The sequence below is a fragment of the Odocoileus virginianus genome, chromosome 1 (genome assembly GCF_023699985.2).
Source record: "Odocoileus virginianus isolate 20LAN1187 ecotype Illinois chromosome 1, Ovbor_1.2, whole genome shotgun sequence".
In the NCBI taxonomy this organism is placed as follows: Eukaryota; Metazoa; Chordata; class Mammalia; order Artiodactyla; family Cervidae; genus Odocoileus; species Odocoileus virginianus.
In genome coordinates, this window is record NC_069674.1 from 105,445,160 (window position 1) to 105,465,727 (window position 20,568).

General features: G+C 43.3%; 1 protein-coding gene across 1 annotated transcript in view; it reads left to right on the plus strand.

Annotated features, from left to right (window-relative positions):
- Window positions 1–20,568, plus strand: part of VWC2 (von Willebrand factor C domain containing 2) — a 127,359-nt gene that overhangs the window by 22,522 nt on the left and 84,269 nt on the right. The window contains exon 3 of the mRNA XM_020899900.2: window positions 4,514–4,643. Coding sequence (XP_020755559.2) covers window positions 4,514–4,643 — 130 coding nt within the window. The remainder of the gene's footprint in view (window positions 1–4,513; window positions 4,644–20,568) is intronic.

Here is a 20,568-nt window from a genome sequence, read left to right on the forward strand (position 1 = left end):
ACCAGGGAAGCCCTTCAGATGAAATCCACTTTGAAGTTGTTCAAAAGTCATGGTCACTGGGGTGACTCTGAAAGCAGAGGAGGCCTGTGAGTCAGAGCGGCCCTTGGCATCCAGACTTGGATCCCGGGCCGGTCAATTGCTGGCCCCTCGCTGGCCTTCCTAGCCATCACCCCTCTGCCAGCCATGACACATGTTCCCACCTTTCTGGAAATAGCACAGTGGGGGCTCATCATCTGGCCTCAGGACTGGGATAAATGAATGAACGACCTAGAGCTTACCTTTACTCTCATTCTGAAAAGTCGTGTTCTCCTTCAACACAACAGTTGACTACTCCAGTCCATGGTGGGTTCCTGAGAGTGGACTCCTCTTCCTCAAATGACCCAGTGTCCGTCCAGGCTCTGTATCTATCTGTGAAAAACTTGGGTTTGTAACTGGAGGATTGCAGAGGGTGATATTGCAGTCATTGGATGTGTTACACACAGTGTAGGGAGCTACTGCTAACAGGAGAGACTGCAGAAATGCACCTTAGAAGCTTACGTTGCTGCTCACAGATTCAGGAATGCACTAGGCATCCTTATCTTCAGTTTGCACTGAAGGACAGAGAACGTGGAATGGCAGCAGGCCTTTTGGTGCTTGAGCTGGTAGCTGAGGATTCTTTGGCTCGGCAGTGCTCAGACCTGATGCCTGGAGTCCGAGCAGCCTTGTGGAATCCAGTCAGGCCCTGGGCAGGCAGACCTCCCACCAGGGTCATAGAGGCCAGAGTCTCTGCCCCCACCTGCTACCATTGGGCAAGGGGGTTTTCAGCCACACATGTGGTTGGGGAAAGCAGAGCAGGGGCTGAAGTCTGGGAGGGACACCCTTGTGATTTTGACTGTAAGCCTAAACTCTGATTTTTGAGAAGTAAACAAACCTCCTCATAGTTGAACCAGGATTTCTGAATAGTTAGTGATAGTAAAACCCACAATCCAATCTTTGATCAAGTTGCAAACCTTTTTTTAGAAAACTTATTTATTAGTTTAAGTTACTTAATTTATTCATGAATTAATTTGGCTGTGCCAAGTCAGCATGGGATCTTCTATCTTTGTTGTGGCTTGCAGTATGTGGGATCTAGTTCCCTGACCAGAAATTGAACGTGGGCCTTCTGCACTGAGAGTACAGAGTCTTAACCACTGGACTATTGAGGCAGTTCGAGCATGGGTTGGAAAATAATTTCCAGACACAGAGCATTTCAGAAGGGAGTGCGTTTATTAAGAACAAAGAGCAGAGATAATGTGACTGTGAGCACAGCAAACAGACTTCCTGACAGACCAGGGAGAGTCAACAGTTTTTGTAGGTTAGTAGCTGATTTTTATAGCCTCCAGACAAAGAAAATTCCTGCTGGGAGGTTGGCACTAGGTGATTGGTTAGGGCAGTGTACGGTAGTATGTGTGCGTGTGAAGTCACTTCAGGTGTGTGCAACTTTTTGTGACCCTATGAACTGTAGTTCTCCAGGCTCCTCTGTCCCTGGGATTCTCCAGGCAAGAATACTGGAGTGGGCGGCCATGCCCTCCTCCAGGGGATCTTCCTGACCCAGGGATCAAACCCGCATATCTTATGTTTCCTGGATTGGCAGGCGGATTTTTTACTACTGGCACCACCTGTTGGGCATGTTTGCCTAATTTAGAGTCACCTAGTCTGTTCGTGACAGAGAAGACACTGGCACCCCACTCCAGTACTCCTGCCTGGAAAATCGCATGGATGGAGGAGACTCATAGGCTGCAGTCCATGGGGTCGCGAAGAGTCAGACACGACTGAGCGACTTCACTTTCACTTTTCACTTTCATGCACTGGAGAAGGAAATGGCAACCCACTCCAGTGTTCTTGCCTGGAGAATCCCGGGGATGGGGGAGCCTGGAGGGCTGCCGGCTATGGGGTCGCACAGAGTCGGACACGACTGAAGCGACTTAGCAGCAGCAGCAGCAGCAGTCTGTTCATGAAGATCACGGGGGCTTTTGACAACAGTTACAAAGGGGGTCAGTCAGCTTCAGAGGTGACTTTGGTTCTGGGCTCTGCTCCTGTGGCCTTAGTAAAAGGCTTCGCACCTGTGCCCTTGAGGCAGGACTCAACACGGACAACCAGGGAAGCCCCAAGTTGTGTCCTTAAAGAAAACAGCAGCCCAAGCTGCTTGTGTGATTTGCGTGTGGTTCCGTGGTAGGGCAGGGCGCTGTCTCAGGCCCAGAGCAGGAAGAAGACTGGTTTTCAGGAGGGGCTACTTAGGACCTGTGACGAAGCCTTTCTGGTCCTGTCCTGGGGGCAGGACAGGAGGGCCCTTCTCTCCTTTCAAATTCCCAAACCCAAATGGGGCTTTTTCCTGCTTCCTGCATGACAGCCAGGGTGTGGCGTGGTGCCTGGCTGTTGCCCTTTTTCTGGCCACACCAGGAGGCATGCAGGATCTTAGCTGACCAGCTGGGGGTTGAACCTGTGCCCCTGCATTGGGAGCATGGAGTCTTCGCCGCTAGCCCACGAGGGAGCTCCCTGTCCCCGTTTCTTGAGGACAGACTGCAGTGAGTCCCGGCCCTCTTGCTCCTTCCTGAGTCTCCAGCCCTCCCAGTGGGGCTATCCTCACTTCTGGGGTGGGAAGTGCCTCGCCTCTGTCTAACCCACCCACTTTGCACTTTATGCCTCCCCTCTGGAGCCTCTGACCTGTAGTGAGCTGTAGCCGTTGCAACTCAGAATCTCTGCTTTTGAAAATTCTGCAGTTCTTTTCATATCCTGCTCACTGAGTAAACCCACCCTGGACACGAGGATGCTACAGGCTGAGCGGGGAACTGGTAAGAGACAGAGGACAGGCGGGGAGCAGCACAGCCATGCTTGTTATGGAAGCGAGGGGACCTTCTCCTGCCGGCGCTGCTTCTCAAACATGCGCCTTTACATTGCTGGCAGATTGAGTTTAACTTCTACGGTTGTAATGCAAACCAGTCAAGATTTTTGTCTTGGGCAACTCTAAAGTGTTTTTCTCAGTGTTTTATTTCTCTTATTTTCTAAGTGTGAAGACACACACACACACCCCCCTCACCCCTGACTCTCAGCCACATGGTGGTCTAGTGCCTGTAAACCATGCCTTTAAGTACAAATAGAGCTTTTGCTTCATGGAGGAACCAGGCCACTTGGTGGAGATGTCAGTTCATTGAGTGGAGATGTCAGTCTGGGGCATTTGCACTGTTTAGTCCAAGGCAGCAGCCAGGAGAGTCGTTTGTGTGGTGCTGGTTGAGCCACAGGTATTACCAGCAAAAGTGAAGCAGGGCCTCCCTGTCCAGAAAACTCGGTTTGACAACCCTCCCCCAATCTGCACTGTCCTTTAAAGCATGCATCCCACATCACAGTGTCTGATTGCTGGGTCTGTATGTCCTGTTTCACATTGTCATGGGTCAACCCAGATGAAAAATCACTCCACTGGGGGTTTCCAGGAAAATAAATATCATCCCCACCACGACCTGTCTGAGTTACTACAGGGGGATTTGTTGGCAGTGTCCAGCCTTGCCAGGAATGGCCATAATGCTTGATTGCATGCTAAGTCGCTTCAGTCGTGTCCGACTCTGTGCGACCCTATGGATTGCAGCCCCCCCAGGCTCTTCTGTCCATGGGATTTCCCAGGCAAGAATACTGGAGTGGGTTGCCACGCCCTCCTCCGGGGATCTTCCCAACCCAGGTATCGAACCCATGTCCCTTACATCTCCTGCTTGGGCAGGCAGATTCTTTACCACTAGTGCCACCTGGGAAGCCACTTATTGTGCTTGATTGGAGAGATCCAAAAAGGTAGCATTGGGGCCAACAGCTGGCAAATTCAGCAAGGCCAGTTGGAGCCAGGATGTGAAGGACGGGTGACACTGGGTGATGGAAGCGATGGCCCATGCGTGGCCTTGGACTCAGGAGCCGAAGCCCTGCCCCTGATGAAAGGTCTGCCCCACCTGTGGCCAGTTGCCTGACACCTGAGTCTCAGTTTCCTTGCCAGAAACAAGGGCCTTCACTGGAGTAGGTGTGGTTATTGCTTCCCTGAGAGTTAAATGAGGTCATGTTGGGGCATGGGGCAGCCCCTGGCCAGGTGCTGCCCAGCTCTGAGAAGCCCTAGGTTCCTCCTTCCCTCACCCCTCCCCTTCCTGTCCTGCTCTGCCATCTTCGCTGGGCAGAGATGCTAAGAAAGGGCCCTGAAGGCCGGCTGGCCCTGGGCAGGGCTATGCAGCATCTACAGGATGCCTGGGTGGGCAAGAATCCAGCACAGCGTGCTGTGTAATTTTTAGAGAAACAAAAATCTTCAACAGAAAGCCTGTAAAGAAGCTCACAGTGTGGGTTAATAAAAATACAGAGGCTCCCCGGTGTGGAGCTGGGAGGGAGAGAGCATCCTCGGTCCCGTTGGGTCGGCCTCACGCCCAGGGGAGCCTCCGCAACCGGAGTCCCTGTGCTCACGGGCTGGGGGAGTGTGTGAGGTTTCAGCCGAGAACGGAGGCGCTGCCCCTGACCGCGGCCTGTGTTGCAGGTGTCGCCGTGCGAGCGGTGCCGCTGCGAGGCCAGCGGGGAGGTGCTGTGCGCGGTGTCCGCCTGTCCGCAGACCGAGTGCGTGGACCCCGTGTACGAGCCGGACCAGTGCTGCCCCATCTGCAAAAACGGTAGGTGCCTGCGCGGTTGGCCCTGCGCGCCACCATGACGCGCGGGTTCCCGGGCGCTCTCCGTGGATGCAGGAAGAGAGGCACGATGGGATGCAGGACGGGATAAAGAACAGGATGCGGGCTGGGACGCTTGTGAGTTTCCATGTTTGCATCCACGCCCTAGCACGCGGGTCCTTGCCCTCTGGGCCCCGGGGGAACCCACGGGAGCTGGGTTCCAGTAAGGCCTGCTCTCTCATCGGTATCAGTCCCATGTTTTAAAAGCGTTAAGGTCTTTGCAGGAAAATTCAATTTCTACTCTCAGGGCGAGTGGCTTACTTTAATTTAACTTTGTTTGTTCTTGCAAAGCAGTTTCTGTCTTTCCACCACAAATCAAACATGCCGGTTGGGCTCATTTACTTTTCATTACTAAGTGAATTAAACGTGGAACATCGATGAACATTTTTCGTAAGCAAATTAGGCAGGAAGAGAAAGAAGCCTCTCTTCTTCCGTGTGAGAGGCCAGGGGAGATCGGATGCCTCCTGTGCTTTGTCAAAGGGAAATGGCAGGATGGCCATGGTTAGCAAGGGAGAGTGTCTCCTCAGCCTGCAGGAGGGAAACTGCTTTGGACCTGAGCTCTGAGCCTGTCTGGGCACCACCTACGAGGGTGTTGATGAGAGTGGGTTCTTCAGGAGGTGGGGTGAACTGTGACCCAGGTGGGTGGGTGGTGAAGTGCTGCGAAGACAGTTGACTCTGGTCATGCAAGCGCATCTTCAGGTACAGAGGGGTCCTGCCTTGGGAGGGGGCTGGGCTGCCTCTGTGTGGTCCCACGGCCATGGCGCAAGATGAGGCAAGAGCAGGGTGTCTCAGAAAGATGAAAGCAACTCCCCCACGGCCAGAGTGTGTCAAAGAAGAGATGAGCTTACTTATGAGGTTACCAGCTTATCAGCTGTAGAGTTGCTGGACATCAGGCCAGGAGATGTGGGCCTTGTCAGTGGCGGATGGCTACCCCAGGCTGTTATTAGTGTCTGAGGCAATTCTGAGATTCTGCCATCATGCGCATCGACATTGTATAGCTGCGGTACAGACACCTCCAGGGACACACAGACATCCAGATGTCACACGGGAGATTTTTAGACTCTTGAAAGAAGTCAGTAGAAGAGGAAGTGAAGTTTCTGTGGAAGCAGGATGGTGGCAGCATCTCAGTGGGCTGTGAAGAGAAGGGAGCCTGGAGAAGGGGGAGCTGGTTTCTGCCTAGGTTTGGGATCAGGACCTTTGAGGTCCAGGCTGCAGTGCCCTGTGCTTGGCGGCCTGGTTCTGCCTTTCCCCAAGTCAACAGTATTTAGTGAATAGCTTCAATACAAGTGGCTCAAATAGTTGGCGTCCTAAGTATCCAAGATACTGTGTCTCACTTGTCAGTTATGATAAAAAACAAAGTTTTGGCCTTAGACAGTCAGGGAGTCCTCATCTCAATGTTTACAAAAGATAGGAAAACGTGGCTTGCATCCTTGAGGATTTCTCCAACCCCCAAAGCTTTATAAAAATTTCAAAGCTACAGAATATTGATAAATAGCACAAGGAACAGAGATATACCCTTCACTATGTATACCCATTGCTCACATTTTCCTGTTTCATTTGCTTTATGTCTTTTGATCTCTATGTGTGTCCCCACTTTTGTATATAACTCAATATTATCAATATATTTGCTTAGTTGTTCTTTTCCATAAAGCACGCAGGTATCTTCTATTTATACCACAATCAGCATGAAACCTACTGGGCAAAGTTCATGATTTTTTGCAGTTCTTTTTGCCCTTAAGATATATCCCAGTTAGGGTATAGAGTTATAATTTATTTGAATTAATTCTTTCTCTTATGTGGATATATTGAACTCTTATGAAGATTTAAAGTCACTTATTTCTGTTTGGTTCACTTTTTATTATTAAGATATAACTTTATTTTTAGGATAAGCAAACAATGTTCAAAAGTATGATCTGTATAAATAAGGTCTGGTCAGAGACTCATGGGATGTTTTAATATTGCCCTGATGGTTTGAGGGGAGAGGAGATAGTTGCTCTGAAATCAAACTTCTAAATGCTCTGCCTGTAACCTTGAGAGACAGCATAAGATGAAATAAGGCAGGATTTGGTGAGTATTATCTTAGAGACTCTTAGAAGGAGGATGAATATGTTTTTTAAAAGTTAGATTAAGAAGGATTAATACAAAAGGATTTGTATTCAAAGGTTAGATCAATTATATCAAAACAACTTTTTATTTTCAGAAATGGACCCAGAAATAAATTTAAATGTGTCTAATCATATAAGTTCTCTCTTAAGTTTTGTTATAACATATTCACTAGACATAATCTAGCTTTCATCTGTCTCTAGGTATAGGGTATTTTGACCTTGACAGGGCAGATAGTATTTGGAATTCTTAGTGAAGATTTTGCTTGAAGAATGAGAACAGTTTCTCCAAGAAATGAAAGTCCTATGATAGCTGGTTGAGATCAGTGAATAATTTATGGTGGTCTGTCCCTATAACTGCACACAAAAATCAGTATCTTCATAACAAAAAGTTACACATCTGATAGATTACAGATTACAGGACATCAGAAGTGATGCCTTATATAAAATTAAATGCTTGGATAGACTTAGCTTGGGTGGAACATGAAGGTTTTAACTCCTGATCTTGGGAAATCAGTCTTCACTCTCACACTCTAATGTTTTAACCTGTGGCATTAACTAACTCCTTCTCCCAACAGAAGGATAATAACAGTTCAGTTGCAAGCTGCCAAAATCACTTGCATTAAAGGTGCAGAAGTTTGAAATCAAGAATGCCTGGAATATAAATAAATGATCACAAATCACATACGACTTAAAATATTCACTTTGTTGACTTGTATAGATCAATCTCCCAAGGATTTTCTTTGATAAGATGTTTATTTGTGTGGAACTGGTTTTCGGATTTTTTCAGCGATACAGTGAGTGTTCTGCTGACTTTCAGGATTTCGGGTTCTCCCTGGTGCTCGTGCTCCTCACATGAGGCTGGCATTCACGGTACGCATTCCCTTCAAGCCGGGGGTCAGAAGACCGCATCCTGCATGTGGGTGCGTCTTCTTTCTTTGAGCATTCAGAGGAAGAAGGCAGACAAATGTAGGACGTTGGCGTTGAAATGTGAGAGTCTTGTTGGGATCAACTCTGGCTCTCCAATATGGAGTGTTACACCTGAGGGGGATATGTACACCAAAAGTATGATTTACAGGGATTGTGTATCTCCCTGAAGTATTCAGTGCTGCTTGATGTTAGTTATTTGCAGCTTTATTTCCACCAGAGAATGAGGATGGCTATTTTTTGGAGGAAAAGGACAGTTTTTACGAAACTTTTAAGATAAATACAGAGATTTCACATTATTAGAAGCACTCTCTTGGAAAATATGTGAAAAGCACTAAGAATTAGACACAGTTGGATTTTGCTTTTTCTCTTGTGTATTTCAGACAGCAGGATAAGATCATAATTAAACCACATGTAGTGAGTTGGACAGCGTGGAATGATGTGTGTGTGTGTGTGTGTGCAAGATATCCTTCTCATAAGGAAAAGACCATTCCCACATGGCTTCAATGTTATACTTTTCTAAAATTTTTACCAAAGAAACAGTACCTATCTCATGGAAACACTTGGTCATTGCTTAAGATACTACAATTTTGTCCATAAAAAATAAAGGAAACTATGAGTATCAGAATTAATACTTGATTATACTGTTTGTTTTATAAAATTGGTATGTAAAAATCAGCTGTATGTTTAGATACCAGCAACAAACAAATAGAAATGAATTAAAAAGTACTCTTTCAAATAACATCATATATATCAAATAATTAGAAGTAAATATAACAAAGTTGTACAAGATTGCCACACTTAAAAATCTTAAAGCTTTATTGAGAGAAATTAAAGAAATTCTCAGTAAATGGAAGGATAGACAATGTAATGATCAGAAAACTCAGTATTGTAAAGATGCTGGCAGCCTCAAATTATTCTGTTAAATAAACAAAATCTACGTATTCAGCATAATTCCAATAAAAAATAAATACAATGACTTTTATGTGCAAATTACCAAGTTGGTTTTAAAACCTACGTGGAAATACAGAAGTTAAAAGCTGGCCAGTGAAATACAGAAGAAGAATAATGAAGCTGTAAAATCTGCACTATAAAAGTGATGAACACACCATGGTACTGTCTCAAAGATCAAAAAACTGGCAAATGGGATCAGAATAGAGTCAGAAAAGACTCGGGCATAAAAGATCACTAGATGCATGATGACGGTGATCCTGTGACACAGGGGAGGGGGTGATCTTTCCAGTAAATGGTACTAGGTGAGTTGGATAGCAGTCTGACAATAAAGGTATCTTGACTCCTTCCTCACATAGTACCAAAAAATCAATTCCAAATATATTACAGATTTAAATATGAAAGTTAAAATAATGCTTTCAGAGGAAAACAGAGAACATCTTTATAATTTTGATTCAGCAAAGTTGAATTTTAAAAGATACTTAGAAGACTTACCATATGGAAAGAATTGATAAGTTGAATTTTATTAAAATTAAGGACCTCTATTCATCAAACAACACTATTAAACCAATGCAAAGCAGCCCACATGTTGGAAAAAATATGCAGGGCCTATATCTGACAAGTGAATAAACCATTCTAACACATCAAAACAGAGAGATGGAAAAGTAGGGATGAAGAGTAGAGAGAGAAAAATCTAAAGGAATTCCCACTCTGTGAACCTCAGTGTCCTCCTTCTAGTTCCACGAATCATACAAGCAAGTTGTCTCACTGAGTTTTGCATACTAGAATGCTGCTACTCACGACTATTTTCATAACATTCTGTGATAGGGTATGTTCTTGGTGCACAGAGTCCCAAGAGAAAAGTAAGTTGAATTTCCTATTTTAGTGAAATTAAACTAGTATTAATCTGGAGTAGATAATGATAAATTAAGAGGCATATTTTAATGCTTAGAAAAATCACTAAGAAAATCGACCAGGTGGTTGGCCCTGGTGGTCCAGTGGTTGAGAACCTGCCTGCCAGTGCAGGGGACACGGGTTTGCACCCTGATCTGGGAAGGTCCCACATGCTGTGGGGCAACAGAGCCCATGTGCCACGAGTACTGATCCTACGCGCTGCAGGGCCGGCGCTCCGCAGGAGAAGCTCCCACAGTGAGAGGTTCCCATGCTGCAGCTCGAGAGCAGCCCCTGCTCACTGCAAGTAGAGAAGGCCCTTGCGCAGCGATGAAGATGCGGCATGGTGAAAAACAAATACATGAATTTTTAAAATGAGAATTATTATGGCCCAGGTACTAAAGCAAAGCAAAGACATCACACAGAAAACACAACTACAGATCAATTTTTTCTGTGATTATAGATGGAAAACTCCTTGACAAAATATTGACAGTCTGAATTCAGCACCATAAAAAGGATGATACAATATAACCAAGTGAAATTTATCCCAGGATTGCAAGGTAATATATGTATTACCAAAAAGATGAAGAATTTTAAAAATGACCTCAAAAATGAAGGGAAAATATTTGACAATATTCATCACTCACTGATGATTAAAGCTCCCAACAAAATAGCAAAAGTGAAATTTCTCATCCTGATAAAGTGCAGCTAAGAATAATCTATGCAAAGTAAAGTGAAAGTGTTAGCTGCCCAGTTGTGTCTGGCTCTTTGAGACTCCATAGACTGTAGCCCACCAGGCTCCTCTGTCCATGGGATTCTCCAGGCAACAATACTGGAGTGGGTAGCCATTCCCTTCTCCAGGGGGTCTTCCCAACCCAGGGATCAAACCCAGGTCTCCTGCATTGTAGGCAGATTTTCTACTGTCTGAGCCACCAGAGAATAATCCATAGCCATAGGTAACATCATACAATTAGTGAAAGACTGGATGTTGTGTCAGTAAGGTCAGGGAAAAGGCAAGATTATCTACTTTTGCCACTTTTATCCATTACTGTAGTGGATATTCTACATGATGGGGAAAAATAGAAGAAAATGATAAATTAAGGGGTAAAGTTGCCTTTACTCTGACATGTCATGATTCTACATTTGAAAAATTCCAAAGTACACACACACACACACACACACACACACACCCATTAGAACTAATAAAGAATAACATCAGATTAATGTATAAAAAGTCTATTTTGGGGTAGCAAGCAGTGAACCACTAGCAATAGACAGTAAAAATGAAACAGAAAATAGTTCCATTTGCAATAGCATCAAAAAGAGTAGAATACTAAGGAATAAAGTTAATAACAAATGTGAAAGATCTGTACACTGAAAGCTACACGTTATTACTGAAAGAAAGGAGATATAAATAAATGGAGAGACATTTTATGAATAGAAGTCTCAATATCATCAAAATTGCAGTTCTTCCAAAATTGATCTATAAATTCAATGAAATTCTGTACAAATCCCAGCATGCTTTTTGAGTTAAAAATTGAAAAGCTGATCTTAAAATTCCCATGGATCATAAAGAATAGACAAAACAATTTGGAAAATAACAAAACTGAAGAATTGGTGCTCTCCAATTCCATAACATACTATAAAGTCTTAATAATCGAAAACTGTAATGTTAGTACAAGGATAGACATGCAGTAATGGAACAGAATTGAAAGTCTAGAAGTAAGTCCAGGATGTAAATCCTTACATATTTATTTTTCACCAACATACAAAGGCATTTTCAATGGGGAAAAAATGAAAGAACAGTCTTTTCAACAGATGGGGCTGGGGCTATTACATACCCTTGTGTAAAAAGAAAAAAAATAACTTAGATCCTTGCTTAGATCAGTCCACATACAAGCGTTAACTCAAAATGAATCACAGAATTAAATGTAAGGCTTTAAACTGTGTAATTTTTATATAATAACAAATAAAACATTGTCATGACCTTTAGTTGGGCAAAGAGTTCTTAGATTCAACACCAAAATCATAACTCATAAAAGGGGAAAAAACTGATAAATTGCCATAGAAATGAGAAGTTTCCATATTTCAGAACATATGATTACAAAAGTGAAAATATAAGGTAAAGACTGTGAGAAAATGTTTGCAAATTATATATCTGATAAAAGTCTTTTGTCCAGTATATATAAAGAATTCATATAACACAATGAGAACATAAACAACCCAATAAAAATTGGGCAGAGTATTTGAACAGATAGTTCAGCAGAGAAGATAAACAAATGTAAATAAGCACATAAAAATATTCTCAACCTCCTTAGTCCTTAGGGAAATAAAAATTAAAGTCACAGTGAGATACCAGTGTACCCCACTAGAACAGTTTTAATAGTAATAATAATAATAATAAAGACAATACCAGGCATTGGCAAAGATGTGGAAGATGTGGGGAAACTGGACTCCGTATCTAGAACCCATTGCTGGTGGGAATAGTCCATACACTTTGGAAAACAGTTTGGCATTTTCTTAAAAAGTGAAGCAAGTGAATTCCTTGACAGTCCAGTGGTTAGCACTCAGAGCTTTCACTGCCAGGGCCCAGGTTCAATCCCTGGTCATGGAACTAAGATCCCATAGGCCTTGTGATGTGGCCAAAATAGAAAAAAAAAAAAAAAAAAGTGAAGAGAAAACTTACTATCTGTCCTAGCAATTGCATCCTGGAATTCAATCCAAGAAAACTAAGCATATGTTTATGCAAAGGTGTTAGATAAATATTCATGACAGGATTATCCTTCATAGCTGAAAAAATGAAAATGATCCAAATGTCCAGCAGTGATGAATGGATAAACAGCATATGTTTATTTCCATGCAGTGGGTTATTCAGTTCAGTCGCTCAGTCATGTCCAACTCTTTGCAGCCCTATGGACTGCAGCATGCCAGGCCTCTCTGTCCATCACTAACTCCTGGAGTTCACTCAAACTCATGTTGATTGAGTCGGTGATGCCATCCAACCATCTCGTCCTCTGTCATCCCTTTCTCCCACCTTCAATCTTTCCCAATCACAGTCTATTAAATCAGGGACTTCCCTGGCTGTCCAGTGGTGAAGACTGTGCCTTCCCGTGCAGGGGCTGCTGGTTTGATCCTTGGTGTGGGAGCGAAGATGCCACATGCCTTGTGGCCCCAAAACCAAAATATAAAACAGAAGCAATATTGTAATGAATTCAATAAAGACTTTAAAATGGCCAACATTAAAAAAAAAACTTAAAAAAGAAATCAGCAAACAATGCATGCTACAAAATGGTTGTACCTCAAAAACATCCTGAATGAAAGAAGCAAGTTGCAAAGACCACATATTGTATGATTCTTATTTGGAGTGTGTAGACAAGGCAGATTTTTTACAGGGAGAAAGCCCCTGGGATCAGAGAGAGGATTAACCACAGATGGGTGTGTGGGAATTTACTGAGGTGATGGAATATTTATTAATTGGGTTGGTTACTAAGATCATTAAATTGTACGCTTGCACTGAGTTTTATAGTATTTCAAGTATGCCTCAATAAAGCTGTTAGAAACATAGACAGATCTCTTTAAAAGATGGCCCAGTGCAGTTTTTGTAATTTCCTTTGGCTGACTTCTAAGGCCAGCCTTGACTATACAGCCTTTCATCTTTCCTTAAAGCATTTCAAACCCTGTGCTAGTGCCTTAGCGGAGACCCTCCTAAGTATATCCTGTTATGTACCTTGAAGGGCTTGGAGGTTGTAAAAAGTTGCAGACATATAAACCCCTAAAGGTTTGTGGCTTTTCCTAGACTTTCTGGGCTCTGGAGCCCCATGCATGATGTAGATGTGCAAACCTCCTGTTCTGTACCCTTCACTTACAGTGTAGACACCTTTCTCCCTCCTTCAGTGCCTCACTTCCCCATGGCATTCTAGACTCTTCTTGATGATCCAGCTTCCTAGGACACGAGGCTGCAGTTCCCCTGAGAATGGAGGTTGCTGGCTGCCTCCAGATCTCATGCAAATACTGTGCTCTTTGGGGATCCCAGACCCCAGAATGCAGTGTTCACCCCGTTCAGGCCTGGTGAGCATCACCTGCAAGGCTTGTTATAACACAGACTCACTGATCCCTCCCACTCTGCAGAGTTCTGGATCCAACTGGCCAGGGCTGGGGCCAAAGAGGGCTTCCGTGGTGGCTCAGACAGTAAAGAATCCACCTGCAAATGCAGGAGACACAGGTTCAATCCCTGGGTTGGGAAGATCCCCTGGAGGAGGGCATGGCACCCCACTCCTGTATCTTTTCTTGGAGAATCCCATGGACAGAGGAGCCTGATGGGCTACAGTTCTTGGGGTTGCAAAGAATTGGAAATGACTGAGCGACTAAGCCCAAGAACGGGCCAAAGAGTTTGCATTTTTAATATGTGCCTCCCTGGGTACTTCTGGTGCCCTTGGTCTGGGACCATCCTTGGAAAACTGTTGCTTTGAGGTACTCATCTTCCTCCCAAATTGAAGAAAAGAAGCATACTGTGCAGCTGTGCAGCTTTAGGCATGAATGAGATCTTTTTGAGATTGTGAAGCATTTTGTTGTTTTTCTAGAGATTTCAGAGTTCATAGCAATATGTATCATGTAGTCTTATTTTACCTTTTCATACTGTTTGTGGGATGCTCACAGAAAGAATCCTGGGGTGAGTTTCCATTGCCTCTCCCAGTGGACCACAGTTTGTCAGAACTCGGCACTATGACCCTTCTGTCTGGGGTGCCCTGCACGACGTGGCTCTAGGCGTCATGGAGTTGTGCAAACCCCTTTGCCACGACAAGGCTGTGATCCATGAAAGGGATCAAGCCAGTCCATCCTCAAGGAAATCAACCCTGAATATTCACTGGAAGGACTGATGTTGAAGCTGAAGCTCCAATACTTTGGGCACCTGATGCAAAGAGCCAACTCATTGAAAAAGACTCTGATGCTGGGAAAGATTGAGGGCAGGAGGAGAAGGGGATGACAGAGGATGAGATGGTTGGATAATTTAGTACAGATCCCTACTCCCCAACACCCTGTGTTTCAACAGCTCATTGTTAGAGATAGGCTGCAGAGTTGACTATAAGTCTAGTAGCTGAAGCAGAAAAGAAAGTCCTAATAAATATTACCTACAAAAAGAAATGCCCCAGAGAAAATTACTTCCTACTAAACAATCTTCCTAAAAATAATACATAATTAAATTTTTTTCTCACTCCAATTTATAGTCTCTGGGGGCGTAGAATTGTCTACTATTGTTCTTTTTTTTATTAAACAAAAAACTAAAATCAAGACAATTTAAATCTGATCACAGTGATTTAGTAACTTGCTGATATGAGGCATGTGGTATATTTTTCCCTGGTTTGGTGTGCTTTTGTTTTTCAATTTTATTGAAGTATAGTTGATTTACAGTGTTGTTTTAAGTTCTGCTATACACCAAAGTGACTCAGGTGTACACATATATATTTTTTTTTTCTGTTGTGGCTTGTCATAGGATATTGAATATAGTTCCCTGTGCTATACAGTAGGATCTTGTTTATCCATCCTGTATATACTAGCTCACATCTCTAATCCCAAACTCCCAATCCTTCCCTCTCCCCCGCAACTCCTTGGCAACCCCAAGTCTCTTCTATATGTCTATGAGCCTGTTTTTATTTTGTAGATATATTGATTTATGTCATATTTTAGGTTCCACATATAAATGATATCATGTGATATTTATCTTTCCCTTTCTGACTTACTTAGTAAGATCATCTCTAGGTCCATTCATGTTGCTGCAAATGGCATTTTAAAATATTTTTTAATGATTGCATATTTGTGTATTTTGCAAAATTTTTACAATAAGTCTGGTTAACATCCATCACCATACAGTTACAAATTTTTTTCTTTTGATGAGAACTTTTAAAATCTAACCTCAGCAACTTTCACGTACACAACACAATATTAAGTAATATCACCATCCTGTATGTTACATCCCTATGACTTTTTAAATTTATAGCTCAAAGTTTATACTTTTTCACTCCCTTCTAAGTATTTTTAATGTAAAAACTTTATTCACCTCCTTGTTAGCATTTCCCAAGAGCTCAACTCCAAAGTGCCAGCATATTTCTATTCCATGTGTTTACTTACACTTTGGTTTTGTGTCAGAGGCTATTCTATGAATCCTCACAAAACCCGTGGGCACCCATATTTATGTTTTAGAGAAGCATTCACCTGCCCCACAGTGTTCCTCATCCTTCGTGAACTAAGATCGGCTCTGGGTTTACTAAGGTCCACGCCGGGCCAAGCCCTCAAGTGTCCCAAGCTCAGACAGCTCTCAGATCTCTTCACTTCTGACAAGTTAGACAAAGAGAAGAGATGGGTCGGGTTTGATCTCTTGAATTCAGAAGCTTAATTTGTTTCCATCTCCTCCGGAGATCTTTGAATCATCAGCTCCTCATTGCAAATTTGTGGATAGCTTAAAATGACACTTTTGTTTGCAAACATTGGGCATAATCTCAGTTTTTAAGAGACTGCCACCAAGTCGTTGTTGCCTGTTTATCACAATGAAGTGCTTTTCTGAGTGAAGTGCATGTTGAAACTTCTAGGCAGAAAGTGCACAACTGTGGCTTTATTTGCGTGTTTCCTGGGGTCCAGCTGCATCTGTCCTCGGACTTCAGACGGTGCTAGGACTCAGGTCCCAGACCAGCCTCCACGTGGCTCAGCCACTTACACTTTACAGCGTGCTCTGTGAGCTTGCGGAGGACCAGGCCTGGAGCCAAGATGTGAGCACAAATGTCCTCACGCAGAAAACCTCCATCCTGCTTCCTGAAGCAGCTTAATTCCCTTGTGTGTCCTTCTCACAGCTCAGAGCTTGAATCATATTGTCTTCTTATGTAGGAAAGGTGGAGACAGGTCATTAAAACTGCTCTTTTGTTGAATATTTGACTCTTTTTTTTTTTAGACTTTTGTAGAGGAGTCTGTGTGTGCGTGTGCATATTTATTGCTTTTATAAAACATGGAGGCACTTATTATATATTTTACATCATATGCAAGGATGAGTCAGGTTCCTGCCCTTAATGAGTTCATCAACTAGAGGGGTAAACTACTGGTCTGTAAATATTGTCTGCTGCTTTCCTTGAATGATGATGAAAGTGGTGAGGAAAGTAGGGGAAAAACTGAGTAATACTGCAGGAAACATCACCAAGTGTACAGCCTCTGTTTGCTCTGAATTATTTCTTTAGGATAACCTCCCAGGAGTGAGATGATTAGGGCAAAGGCTTGGAACATTTTTATCACTCTGATAATATCACCATGTTATTTTATAGGAGGTTGTATACAATGTGAAACCTCTGGTTCTGTGATAAAATTGCTAGCCTTGGTATTAATTTAATTTATAGAAAACAGTGTCCATGGTTTGAATATTAAGCCCAAAAACTAGACAATAGCTTGATGATATTTTTTCTTTCAGTGTGTTCTACTCTTCCACCTTCTTAACAAAATAACTTTAAAGAGAAGGTTGAGTGGTTCTTGATGGTTGAAAGTCATTGATATGAAATCCAATTTTGGGAGACTTCCCTGGTGCTCCAGTGGTTAAGAATTTGTCTTGAAATGCAGGGGACTAGGGTTCGATCCCTGGTCTGGGAACTGCGATCCCATTTGCTGAGGGGCCACTAAGCCAGTGTGCTGCAACTAAGTAACATAAATAAATAAATATTTTTAAAAATCATATTAAAAAAACAATTATTGGACTGCCCTGGAATACAATGAGGTCTTTAGAATAATAATTTGATCAAGTAACCTCATTTGTCTGTATCCTTTCTGGAAAATGAACATATTCAATGTAGCTACATCTGTGGATGTTTTTTGACAGTCAAGTTAAGAAGGTGGGTTTAGATGAGTTTCATTCATCCAATCAGCTGATACTGTTTGAAACTCTGCTGTGTGCCAGGAGATAAGGTGGCAAATGGAGAAGATCACAGGAGGGACCGGAGTGATCTCGCTGGGGGCAGGAGGCTGTGATGGGGGCAGGGAGGACTGCAGTCCTGGGTGGGGGCTATGGAGGGGTGAAGATGCCCCTGTTTGTGGGCTGGGATAGCCCCACAGGCCTGGAAGTGGAGGCACGGCTGGGTCCTGAGAGGCAGGGGCAGGGGATGGCACAGACTAGCTCTCGAATGATCATTATGCCATATTAGGGGATCAGATTTAATCCCAAGGTAGCAAGGCACCAGAGAAGGGCCTGGGGGATGGAAGAGGTGCACTTGTATTTGAACAGAAGCAGTTATTCTGCTGGCGAGACCCAGGGTACTCGGAAGGGAAGGTTGAAGGTTCTGTTGGAAGTAAGACCATGACTCATGGATACTCTTTGCCCAGCGTGTGCAGCTGTCAACTTAGACTAAACATGGAGAAGCAGCGTGTAAAACCCTGGCTTTGGAGTTGGACACATGTGAGTCTCCAGCTGAAGCCCTGTGCCCTGATTGGACTTGCTTATTGTCTTCACCTACAAATAAGGTGCTTATCCCTAGGCACCCGCCAGAGTTGTCATGAGGATTAAATGCAAAGTGCCTGTTGCCCAGTCAAGCCGCAGAGCCATTTTCTCCCATCCTTGACCTCCTAGGGACTCCATTGAAATCTGCGCTTCTTATAAAATAGGTAATCGACAAGGACCTCCTGTAGAACACAGGGAATTCTAGTCAATACTCTGTAATAACCTATATGGGAAAAGAATCTGAGAAAAATAGAAATGTATATATGTACATATAACTAAATTGCTTGGCTCTTCTATCCCTGAAACTAGCACAACACTGTAAATCAACTATATTCCAATTAAAAAATAGGGGTTTTTTTGGTATTTAAAAAAATTTATTTATTTTAATCAGAGGATAATTACTTTATTATGGAGGTTTTTGCCATATATCAATATGAATCAGCCACAGGAATTTATGTTTTAAAAATACTTTAAAAAAATTGTGCTTCTTAAAAATCCCACGTCACCAGTTTTTCTTTCAAGGAACCCCTAAATTTGTACCACAAATGCTTTGACAGCTTGTCCAGCCTCAGCCAGGAGTGAGGACCTCGGCTGTAAAAGAGATCACGTTTCCAGCTGTATTTCACAAGCAAGATTATTTGTCCTCTGCAAGATTATCCATACCTACTCCCTTGCCATCATTTATCTGTTAAAAGCCACTTGGTCATTAATATAGTTGTCTCACATATCTCCAGCCTGTGTCCTCAGCAAAAGGGAAATCAATTGTCACAAGATACAGTAAAGCCATTCATCCAAGGCAGGCAGGTACTTTCACCCCATCCACAGCCTGATCAATAGTGCCATTATCAGAGGTAACTTGAATTGCCTTCAGAACCCTTCCATGGGATGTGTTCTGGTAGAAATGAGCTGTCAGTGGCTGACAGTTTGAGACAAACAGCCCCATGGACAGCTCACCCAATCTGTCTCCATCTCGCAGAGAACAAGCCAATGAATAGTCTCCTCAAACACCTTCAGTGGGTGCGTCCATGAGATGTAAAATACCCTCTTTGATGATGAGCAGACACATTCTGCTCTTACACTAACAGCAAAACCCAAAGCTCTTATTTGTCTTTCAGGAAGATAAACTCCAGGTATAAAAGAGCCCATTACCCTGGGAGGTACCCATAACCCACTGGTTCTGAAAATTGCATCTCATCTTTTCTCAGACAAATGCCTTCACTTAAGAGCAGTTACAATTTGATGATCCTGACAGCTGTGAACTGAATTTATCTTTAATCACATATTCGCTGAGTTTCTGTGGGAAACACGTCAGCCATTGCTGAGTAAAGCATTACTGTAGGGCGAGAAACATCACTGTTCTTTAATCAGGAGCACTCACATGTTTTAGATAATAAGAGAGGCAGGCCTCTGAATAGACTGTCTGTATTTTAACGTATGTGATGCCCTGATTCTCGTAACGCTGGATAAAAATGCGGTAGTTTGAACAATGCTTTGGTCACCTGAAGACATGCGGTCACAGTGGGTACCAAAGAACACTTCAAACTTCATCCCTCGGGAGCACCAGATGCTGGTACACCTGATCCAGGTCGTCTGGAGGGGACTAACTAAAAATGGCTGGACTGTGAAAGAAGGTAGACAGTGATGCAATGCCCAGCACTCTTTTCTGACCATTAGAACTATTCCTCATCAGTGTTCAGAGGCTGAGGAGCCAGATTCAGAGATTAATAAATACCTTCCAAATTGGACCAGAGGACTTGAAGAGCCTTTCAGTGCTAAAACTCTATTATTATTTGACACTATGTATATACTGACACTATATGTTTAGTGTCTCACAATAATAATAACTCTATTATTCTTTGACACTAATGCAAACCTGTCCCAGGAAGCCTTACTCAACAATCCACTTTGGGGACATGAAAGGAACAAGAATCCTTGCTTTGGTTAATTCAGATGTTTGCTTGTTTTTTTCTCCATCTTCCTTATATCAGTAAGCCATTCCATAAATTAACAAGATAAAAGTTAAAACACTTACTCTTTGAATACCCACAGAGAGAGGATCCTATATCTCCTTCCCCTAAAGTGAGTGGAGAGACATGTAAAATCCAGGCAGGGGGACTGGAGCCTTCCCAGGGGCCTGGAGCTGGCAGAAGGGTTGCTGGCTCTGGGTTCCCCCACCCTCCTGTGCTGCCTTGCCTGGACCTCACTTTCATTTATGCCAAAGGGAATAAACAAAATGGGGGAGAATATATATGAAGTTGCCTTTATAAATTGTATATATATATATATATATATATATATATATATATATATATATGTTCTGCTCATTTGCTCAGTTGAGTCTGACTCTTGGCAGCCAGCCCCATGGACTGTAGCAGACCAGCCTCTTCTGTCCATGGGATTTTCCCAGGGAAGAATACAGAAATGGGTTGCCATTTCCTCCTCCAGGGGATATTTCCAACCCAGGGATCCAACCTGCATCTCTTATGTCTCCTGCACTGGCAGGCAGGTTCTTTACCACTAGCACCACTTGGAAAGC